The sequence below is a fragment of the Pipistrellus kuhlii genome, unplaced genomic scaffold (assembly GCF_014108245.1).
Source record: "Pipistrellus kuhlii isolate mPipKuh1 unplaced genomic scaffold, mPipKuh1.p scaffold_m20_p_36, whole genome shotgun sequence".
Lineage (NCBI taxonomy): Eukaryota > Metazoa > Chordata > Mammalia > Chiroptera > Vespertilionidae > Pipistrellus > Pipistrellus kuhlii.
Genome location: NW_023425536.1, coordinates 3757245 through 3767412, shown reverse-complemented (window position 1 = coordinate 3767412; position 10168 = coordinate 3757245). Strand labels below are relative to the sequence as shown.

Sequence of the window (10168 nt, the reverse complement as noted above, 5' to 3'; positions counted from 1 at the left end):
AGTCAAGGGCACATTCCTGTGTTTCGGGCTTGATCCCCAGTAGCCGATCAGTGATTCTCTCTCATCATTGATGTTTCTATTTTTCTTTCCCTTCCCCTTCCTCTCTGAAATCTATATATGAAAGCTGGTTGAGATATGTCCAGGTTTAATATAATAGGAGAGCGATTTTCAACTTTTCCATCTCATGGCACACATTAACGAATTACTAAAATTCTGCACCACACCAAAAAATATACTTTTTGCTGACCTGACAACCAATAGTTATAATTTTGATTCATTCAAACCAGATGGCTATTGCTGTATTGGCTGTTGTCATTTATATTTTTAATCCTCTCCTGAGGGTCTTTTTTCCCCACTGATCTTTAGAGAGTGAGTGGGAGGAAGGGGAAAGAAAGAGAAAGAAAGTTAGAGTCAATGTGAAAGACACATCAACTGGCAGCCTCCTGACAGGGCCAGAGATCAAATATGCAATAAGGTAGGCATCCTTGACTAGGGATGGTGCTTCTTCAGCCCACAGGCCGATGCTTTAACCACTGTACAAACCGGCCAGGACTGCTGTCAGTTTTTAATTTGACAATCTAAGGGAAAGGGGGCCAGTGTCCATGACTACATAGTCAGGTATTGCCACGTTTTAAAAATTCTGGCAGCACACTGGTGGAAAATCAGTCTAGGTATTGCTGTGAAGGTATTTTGTAGATGTAATTAGCATCTATAATCAGTTGACTTTGAGTAGAATATCTTCCATGATTTGCATCGGACTCATCCAATCAGGTGAAGTCCTGAAGAGCAAACACTGCTGTTTTCCTGGAGAAGGATTTCTGCCTTACACTGTAACACAGAAATACTGCCCACGTTTCTAGCCAGCCAGGCTGCCCTAGACATTTTGGACTTGCCAGCCCCCACATGGCATAAGCTAATTCCTTTAAACGCAGATTTTGTTACTGACACGGGTTCTAGAGGAAGAGAATCTTAAGTTTCCTGAATTGGTTTCTGGAACAGAGCCTCTAATCTGATTAGATTGAAAGGCACCATTTCCAGTTGCAAAGAGAGCCCTGATCGTCTGTGAGTTGATGTGGCAATAGATAGGCAAAACCCCACCAACAGATAAGAGGTGAGGTTCTGGGTCACCATGTATTTGGTCCAGAACATTTTGGTCAAACTAATGAATATAAGATTGTCTGTTTGCTTATAACCGCACTGGACAGAGTGGGGGAAGAAAAAGGATGAGCTCAGGGCTTCAAATTTCTGGCTCAAGAGTAACCTAAATGACCAGAGTTTCTCTATGTCTCCTAAAGAAAGTCCTATTTCATAGCCATAGAGCTAACATTTTTGCAAACCAAAGCCAAAGCCTCATCCTCCAAATGGGCTGGATTACAATGACCATCAAATTCTCCACTCACAGGGTATGAGCAGCTCAAGTGAGGGCTTTGATTGGGAAGGAATGTCCTGAAATCTGGATTGAGCGTGTTAACAAAAAACAAAACAAAACAAAACAAAACAAAAAAACATCGAAACCTGTAAAGTTTAGTGAGTTTATTTGAGCCAAACTGTCAACATATGCCGGGAAGCAGAAACTCAATAAATTGAGATAATGCTCCGAAGAATGGCAGGTTACATTTCTTTTTATACATTGCCATCAAAGGAGGAACATAGGGTTACATGAAATTCATTGGTGATGAATTAAGGAGGTGGGATAAAGCAAAGCGGTGAAAAACTCCTAGGATTGGATAAAAAGTAAAATGATGGATGGGTACTTAGGTGAGTGCAGGAACAATTAACATGATAAAGAAGGAATTTGAGGCATCTATCCTGGCGCCCACCACATTTGGTTGTGCCCCAGGGGCTCCAGAAAAAGGGAAGTTACAAGTTAACCAGACATCTCACAGATATGTTATCTTAGAGGCAAAAAAAAGGCAAATGGGCTCCATATTAGAAGATCAAAGTTGATCTTTGTCAGGGAAAATATCGGCCTAGGACATGACTACCCACTATAACCTGTTTTTAGTTTAAATATTTAATTTTCAAACCATCTTTTATGGTTATTTTAGGTCTCTGAGCTTGCAAGACTGCCAAGCAGGCCTCTCCTGAGCTTGTCAGGTTAGCATGTGGCTCCTTTCGTCAAGCGTATTTGGGCAATTCTTGGGAAGCTGGGGGTGTTGAACCCCCAAATCCTGCCGAGCCTCTTTGCCAGAAGCAAGCTTTCTCCCTGAGGTTGACCCTGTTTTGCCTGAGCAAATGGAGGCAATGACCTTCCCTGACATAGTTTCCTTGCAAGACACTGCGGACCGTAGGAAATGCTCTCACCATCCCTCTTTATTCCTTTAACCAGACTCAAGTCCCAGCAGGCCCTAAAAGTGAGGTATAGAGTATGTCCCAGGAGGAGGTGCACTATATTCCTAAAGAACTGCCCGATTTTTCCAATTTATACTGACATATCTGGGGGATACTAGAAGAAATATTAAGGGCATGGGGGAAATAGGGGAAGGAACACAGATTAGACTGAATTTAGTAATATGGCCCCATTAAGCAGAAATTCAAGATTCAATATTGTAACAAGGGGTTTCCTGTGCAACCATGTGCTTAGGCAGTTTAGTTCCCTTTGAGGTTTTTATTTTTTTAAAGTATATTTTTATTCATTTCAAAGAAGGGTTAGGGAGAGATTGAAACATCAATGATGAGAATCATTGATCAGCTGCCTCCTACACACCCCTACTAGGGACTGAGCCCACAACCCAGGCATGTATCCTTGACCAGAATCGAACCTGGGACCCCTTGGTCCCTAGGCCGATGCTCTATCCACTGAGCCAAACCAGCCAGGGCATGAGTTTATTTTAAATTCAAAGATGAGATGGCTAAACCCACATTTACCTAGTGATCTCTCACCCATCTTCCAAAGTCAGGACTATTTTGTAGCCAAGCCTCATTTCCTGAGATCTTGAAGCCATTTCTTCAGTTATTAACAAGCACCTGAGATTTGTTCATCACAACCACCAAGTTTACTTTTGCTAACACTGGTAACAAACGAGGCTTTTCCTAGCAGTTACGTGGAATGCCACCAGAGCCCTGGCAATTCCGGTGTCTGGTCCTTATTCAACTGCCAAGTAGTCCCATGGTCTTTTCCGGGGACTCAGGTGGATGCTCTGAGGCTCACAGCCTCCTAGTTACCGCCACCTGGAGTGCAAGGAGGCCCTCTTCTAGTATCCAAAACCTACCATTCCGTGTCTACTCATCTTTCTAAAAAGTAAATTGTTTTTCTTTATGAAAACAAGTTTACCTTTGTCCTTCCAGATTGTTTATCACATTTTGCCAGATTCAAGAGTTAGGTCAACACAGCCAATGGGCAGCTGACATAAAATCTGCATGTTTATAACCAGAAGACCCAGAGAGCGACCCAGTATCTTTCTCCTATATGCTGGCACATTTATGTATGTCTTTATAGCCCAATTATATTCCTTGACTATGCAAAAAGTTAACGCATTAAAAAACAGAAAGAAGTTCCACTTCTACATACCGGATTAAAATTTATTTCGAAAGGTAAAATTTTATATATCCTTTTAAAAAATGAAAATTCAAAAGTCTTAGAATTAAGCAATGAGTCTTAATATTATAAAGCTATTTATAACAGTAATTAAAGTACTGGTAACATTTTACCCTTATAAAAATGTCACAGAATTCACATCACAGCTTGGATCCTTAATGATTCAAGTTTCTTATCTTACACAATAAAGGTCTGATCAGTCTAAAGATAAAATTCCTCTGGATGTGCCGTCCTCAAGGCTTCTAGTCTCACTAACCATTAGCTCACACAGTAGGATAGCTGGCTGCCGTGGCGATTCCACAGTGGTTGCTCTGGTCTCTGGCCATTTTCACGTAGCCTTTCATGCCCCATCCTGAACCCCAGCTGAAAGAAGAACATGTATTGCATTTTATTCAAAGAATCAAGTACACATTAGCCTCATTAATAATGCTAACTAGTACTTAAAATAGTGCCTACCATGTATCAGACACTATTCTGAGGGCTGTTACATATATTTATAAAGAACCCCCAGGATTCTTATTTTAACTTACTAAGCTATGAAATTGAGGTGGAACTGGAATTCCAATGCAACACACTATTTCCACAGCTATCTTACACATCATCTCAGTGAAAGAACTTTGGCTGTGGAAACTGCTCCTGATAACCTCCCATGCCTGAGGTGGGAAGCAGAATACAATGGTGGGACATCAAATAAATGACAACTGGAGGATGCAAGGAGGGCACTGAACTCTGGGACAATTTTTAGACTTAAAGAATCAGCAGAGGCAGATGTTTCTGCTCACTAAAGCTTGCTGAAAAATTTGAGACAGAAAAAGGAAATCAGCTCTCAACCCTGCAACTAAAAAGTCCTTTACTGGAAACCCTTGGAGCCAGATGTGCTCTTAAGAAAATTTTCAGAATTTTGAAATGCAATGCTACAAACACATAATAATGACACCAACAAGGTTCTACAGAATCTTAAGATCCAACACCAGAACTTTTGTGACTGTAAGTATGAGAAAGACTTCTGGAATTAAAAAACTGAGCATTTTGGACCTGAAACCAAATACTGGTTCCAAACAAGGGCCCCCTTTTGAGTTTCAAATATAACATCTGGGGTTTTATACCTGTTCTTGACAATCCAATATTTATTGTTATTTGATTCTCCTCCTTCAGAGCCATAGCCAACCACCAGGACACCGTGGTCCAGGTCTTTGCTGCTGCAGTTTGGTTCATAATAGATGCCTAGGAGAGTAAAATTCAATGTTGGGATGAGAAGCTCCAACTGACAGGAACCCACCCTATCAACCTCAGTTAAGAGAGGCCTCTCAAAATTCAGTATCATATTATAAATTCCAAACGAGGCTTCAATTTATTGGCCAAAAAATAGTAATGGCTACAAAAAGTAAAAACTCAAACTCAACTCACTAGAAATCAACAAAATTTAAACTAAATCCAATATATTTTCTAACAAAAAAAAAAATTTCCAGCCAAGACCGGTTTGGCTCAATGGATAGAGCGTCGGCTTGGGGACTGAAGGATCCCGATTCCAGTTCAAGGCATGTACCTTGGTTGCAGGCATAGCCCTAGTAGGGGGTGTGCAAGAGGCAGGTGATTGATGGCTCTCTCTCATCGATGTTTCTAACTCTCTATCTCTCTCCCTTCCTCTCTGTACAAAATCAATAAAATATATATTTTTTAAAAAATTTCCAATATGATCTAGTTATCAAGACTAATACGATTTAGGCATTTGTTTAACTAATATTAATTAGCATAATCCCTCCTACCCCTAGAATGCCACCTGAAGGTTCTATAAAGAACCCTTGAGCCACCAGGCTCTTTATAGTTCTAATAATAAGAAATTTTTGGAATAAAGGTCCAACAATTGGAGGATAGTCATGCAAGTTTAGGTTATATCTATAGAATTGCAAAGCCACTTAGAGATATTTATGAACAGTCTGTCATCATGGGGAAATATTTAAAGTAGAAACATCACTATGTTAAAAGTACACACTCAGTCCCAGAAAGCAGAACTCCATGCCAAAAAGTTAAAAATTCGGGTGCCTACCCGAATTTCTATAATAAAAAGACAAACACCTACCTTCATTATAGAACTGGAACGATGAATGGCCTGCATCAATAGCAACAGAGATGGGCCCCACAGTGGCCACTGCCTTCAGAAGGGCCTTCTCACGCTGAGGGATATCCACAAAGCCAGTGTCGTTGGCAGCAGAAAACTCAGGTCTATATTTGCAGGTATCTGATTCCTTTTAAAGGTAAATGGGAAAGAGACTTATGAGTACCACCCACCTCCTGGGGAACATTAGTTCTAAGACCCCAGACTTAGTAGTTTGCACCTTATTTATTTCTAAGTCAACTTTATTTTACAGCAACCCAGGAAGCAAAATGCTATTGGCTAGCATTTTTTTTAAAAAAAGTTTTCACTATGGAGAAATCTCATTATATGCAGAATAGTGCATATATTATCCATGTTATATAGAAGTAAGAACAGCTACAGTTAACCACCTAATCAGAGATCTGTGCAAAATTTGATAATTTATAGTGACAGTTCTAACAGTTTGCATCTAAAATGTGAATGCTGACTAAGGTGTCTGTTATCTCTGAAAATGTTCAACTTTCAAAGGCAGAGCTGGAATAACAAGATAAGGAGCTCCATTTACCCTTGCGATATATGGATAGGATTCCTCTGTGTCCAGGCCTTTGTTGTCCTTGACGTACTGGAAGGCATTATCCATGAGGCCACCATTGCAGCCCTCATTGCCCTGAGCGCGGGAGCAGTCCACCAGGTTCTGCTCACTCAGAGAGATAAGTTTGCCAGTTTTCCGGAACATCTGTCCTTCAAGGCAACCAACTGCACTAAAAGCCCAACAAGAACCACACTGACCCTGAAACAAACAAACAAACATTGATCAGTTTATAAGGCAAATACAAAGGCTGACAACAGCCCATATACCCGAATGCTCTTAAAAACACCCCAGCAAAAAGCATGTCAGTCCAGTGGACCAGAGCAGGGATGCCATGCCTTTTTGGCGTTCCTGAGATAAAGACCTGAACACGTCATACCTGGTTCTTCACAGGAGTTACATAGCCTTTTTCTCTCCAATCCACAGAGGAGGGGATATGAGCAAAGAGTGGTTCTCGGAACACCTTCCCATTCCGTTGCTTCTGGTTTTGATAGCCATTCATCACCTGCCTGAATTCTTCATTGGTCTAGAAGGAAAAGGAAATAAACTGCTGAAAAAGCAAGAGGTTATTCTGCTAAAAGTACCGAGGAGAGGAAGCACACAAAGCGAAGCCTCTGGGGCCGCACTCACCATGTCGCCAAAGGCATTCATGGCCATGGAGAAGCCGTGCTTCCTTAGGCTGTATTCCCGGTTGTGCAGTTCGATCATTTTCATGTTCTTCTCCCACACCGCTCTCCTCCATCCTTCTTCATTCTAGAGGCAAGCACAGACCACGCCGTGTTCATTTCTACCGAAAACCCAACTCACCTTCACCACGTGGATTTGCAGACAGAGAGGAAGAGAAACCACAGCCAGGGAAGGCCTTATAGCTCTGGGTGCGGTTCTCCGAGTGCCATCACAGGGATGTATACCCACACGGTGCTCCTTAATGACTGCCATCAAATTACTGCCCTGGGATAGCTGGCCGCTAGAAGCTACTCTCTGGCTATGAATGCCTAACCTCAAGGGCCCTTCTCTGGGGGGTGCCGCTGGGCAGTTTTGGGTGTTACCCACCATGCCATATAGTCTCCTGTGTGTTGCCTTCCACTCGTACCACTGTTCATCCAATCTTGGATCGAGTTTTGGAGTAGCCGAGGCTATGCCCAAGCAAAGGGCAGTCAGGAGGAGCGAAGGATTCATGTTTCAAAAACCTAGGAAGGGAAAAAGAAATGAGCCTCTGATTAGACCAATCCTTCCGCAAAGCCATCTTACTGTGGGATAAAAACATTTACATTACCATCCCAAATATTTATGGAAGGCCTGCTGAAGGCTAAGGATGTGGGTGGAGAAAAAGAGGCCAAGGGCTTACCAAATAGTGGAGGTATATGATTCAGCCATCAAAATGAAAAACAGGCTGACCAGTGTTACAGGAATTGAAATGGACCTCACTGCCATAGTGCAATGATCATTTAGGTTTTGATAAGGGCCTCAGGACACCTTATGGGTCTGAAGCTTAAAAGCAAAAGAAAGGCCGAAACCGGTTTGGCTCAGTGGATAGAGAGTAGGCCTGCAGACGGAAAGGTCCCAGGTTTGATTCCGGTCAAGGGCATGTACCTTGGTTGTGGGCACATCCCCAGTAGGGGGTGTGCAGGAGGCAGCTGATCGATGTTTCTAACTCTATCCCTCTCTCTTTCTCTCTATAAAAAATCAATAAAATATATTTAAAAAAGAAAGAAAGAAAGAAAGAAAGGAAGGAAGGAAGGAAGGAAGGAAGGAAGGAAGGAAGGAAGAAAGAAAGAAAGAAAGAAAGAAAGAAAGAAAGAAGAAAGAAAGAAAAGCAAGAGAAAGGGACTGTCGGTCCAGGTTGTTCACTCAAAGGTACCAAAGTGACCCAGAAAACGAATTCTCAGGACTCTGATCCCAAGTGAGAACAGGGGATTCCCAGGAGTTAGGTTTCCGCCTTACACCTTCGCGACTACGGTAGCAGCGCAGGGGGGGCGATACGCCTTCAAGCCTCCGCTTCTGGAATTTGACACCTTTCTGCAAGGCCTGACAACAGCCCATATGCCTAGGAAAACACGGGCAGCGGGGCACCCGGCGCGCTCGGCCTCAGCAGCCCACACCCTCCGTCAGTCCCTCCCGCAAACCCGCTACACGATCACGTGGCTCAGAGGAGCCCCGCGCTCAGCGCCCCCATCCCATTGTCCGCCCCGGGCGCTCGGACACCAGCGCAGCCGGCGGAGCCGCGTCGCGGGAATGCCGCCCCGCCCCCCGCACACGCCCGCGCCCGGGGGTTGTTGACGCGGCGCCGGGCACCGGGCACCGGCCCCGCCGACCTGTGGCCGCCTCCGCCCTGGGGCCTCCGCGCCGCCCGGGCTCCCCGCACCCTCCCTGGCCGCACCGGCCTCGGGGCGGCAGGTGAGACGCCGGGAACGCGCGGCGCCCACAGCTCCCGGCGGCGGCGCCCACCCCTCCGGCCGAGTCCCTGGATGGCCCGGCCCCGCGCCCCCGCCCCCGCCGCGCCCTGGCCGCACTGCACACTGACCTGCGGCGGCCACAGCTCGGGGGCCGCTCTCCGCGGGCGCACGGTACTCCTCGAGGGTGGACGGGCCCGGGGTTCTAGCCCCGTCGCCCCTGACTCAGCCTTTTAAGGCCCCGGGCTGGCCGCTGGGCAGCCCCGCCCCCGCCGCCTGCGCGCGCCGCGATTGGCGGAGGCGGCCGGAGGCGGGGCCTCCGGGGTTGACACTCCGGGCGCGTGACGCGGCGCTGTCCCAACTCCAATGCGCTTCGGTGCGACCTCGCTCCCGGGACCCGGGGGAGGCGAGCTGGGGCGCAGGGACCACGGTGGGGAGGCCCCCCCACCTTCCTAGAACCCGGATCACTCAGCTACCTGGAATTCACGTGCCTGGCGGGTGATTCATGGAAAGTTTACCGATAGCCCCGGTGGACTCCCGTGTAACCCAGTGCCCTTTGGTCCCGGTCCTGGTTAAACCTCGGGACGCCGGGAACAGACCATCCAGTCCCGCGGCTCCCGCTCCTCCCGCACACACCGGGGGGCGGCTGCGGGAGCGGAGCCGCAGACGGATGGGCGCTCACTGTTCGCAGGTGGGAGCAGCGGGGTTTGGGAAGAATCCAGAGCGGAGTGACAGTGCCCCAAAGGCAGACAGGATGGTCAAGGCCCATCTCCTGGGGAGGAGAAGGGACGATGGGAGGGTCTCCAGAGAAGGCTGGCATTTTGTACTTCTCCTTTCCCGTCTTCCCCTGGCAGGGATTCTTCCCTCTCAAGCCTTTCTGAAAACCCACTGGAAGGCGTTATTAGCAAAAGAATTTGGCTTAATAAGAACAGCTGTGGAGAAGGGTGGAGACTGCTTTTACTTTCCTGCTCTTGGCATTGTGGATGGATCATTGTCTTCCTTAGTATCCAAAATGCTTCTCTTGGCTTTCAGAAGAAATGTACTTTCATATATATATTTAAGGATATTAATTCAGAACTGTTAAAAGTTTGTTTTTAAAATTATTTAAGAAGTGTATTCATTGTAGAAAATATACTTTAGAAAATAAACAGAGATGCAAATCAAAATGACACCTGTCAGAATGTCTATCATCAACAAATCAAAAAAATGACAAGTGTTGGCGAGGTTGCAGAGGAAAAGGAACCCTCGTGCACTGCTGGTGGGAATGCAGACTGGTGCAACCACTGTGGAGAACAGTATGGAGCTTCCTCAAAAAACTGAAAATGGAACTCCCATTTACCCAGTGATCCCACTTCTAGGAATATATCCCAAGAAACTAGAAACACCAATCAGAAAGGATATATGCACCCCTATGTTCATAGCAGCACAATTTGCAATAGCTAGGATTTGGAAACAGCCTAGATGCCCGCCAGCAGATGATTGGATCAAAAAACTATGGTACATTTACACAATAGAATACTATGCTGCCACAAAAAAGAAGGAATTCTCAGCAA

The 10168-nt window shown here is 45.5% G+C and overlaps 1 protein-coding gene across 2 annotated transcripts; it reads right to left on the bottom strand.

Annotated features, from left to right (window-relative positions):
• Positions 1–3504: 3504 nt before the first annotated feature.
• LOC118732211 (procathepsin L) lies at positions 3505–8900 on the bottom strand. 2 transcript variants are annotated; one of them, XM_036461339.2, is made up of 8 exons: positions 8747–8900; positions 7276–7412; positions 6853–6975; positions 6602–6748; positions 6199–6423; positions 5619–5784; positions 4645–4762; positions 3505–3901 (listed from the first exon to the last, which is right to left on the bottom strand). In XM_036461339.2, the coding sequence occupies exons 2-8, from the start codon at positions 7399–7401 to the stop codon at positions 3802–3804; spliced, it is 1005 nt and encodes a 334-aa protein (XP_036317232.1). In that variant the 5' UTR covers positions 7402–7412; positions 8747–8900; the 3' UTR covers positions 3505–3801. The 2 variants fall into 2 exon arrangements, with proteins under 2 accessions (XP_036317232.1, XP_036317233.1); XM_036461340.2 differs by lacking the exon at positions 8747–8900 and adding an exon at positions 7499–7611.
• Positions 8901–10168: the final 1268 nt, after the last annotated feature.

Coding starts and splice junctions, on each gene's coding strand:
- LOC118732211 (XM_036461339.2), bottom strand. CDS start 7,401: ATGAATCCTTCGCTCCTCCTGACTGCCCTTTGCTTGGGCATAGCCTCG. Junction 6,976..7,275: donor ACAGGAGACTATATGGCATG/GTGGGTAACACC, acceptor GCTTGCCTCTAG/AATGAAGAAGGATGGAGGAG. Junction 5,785..6,198: donor CCTATCCATATATCGCAAGG/GTAAATGGAGCT, acceptor TACCTTTAAAAG/GAATCAGATACCTGCAAATA.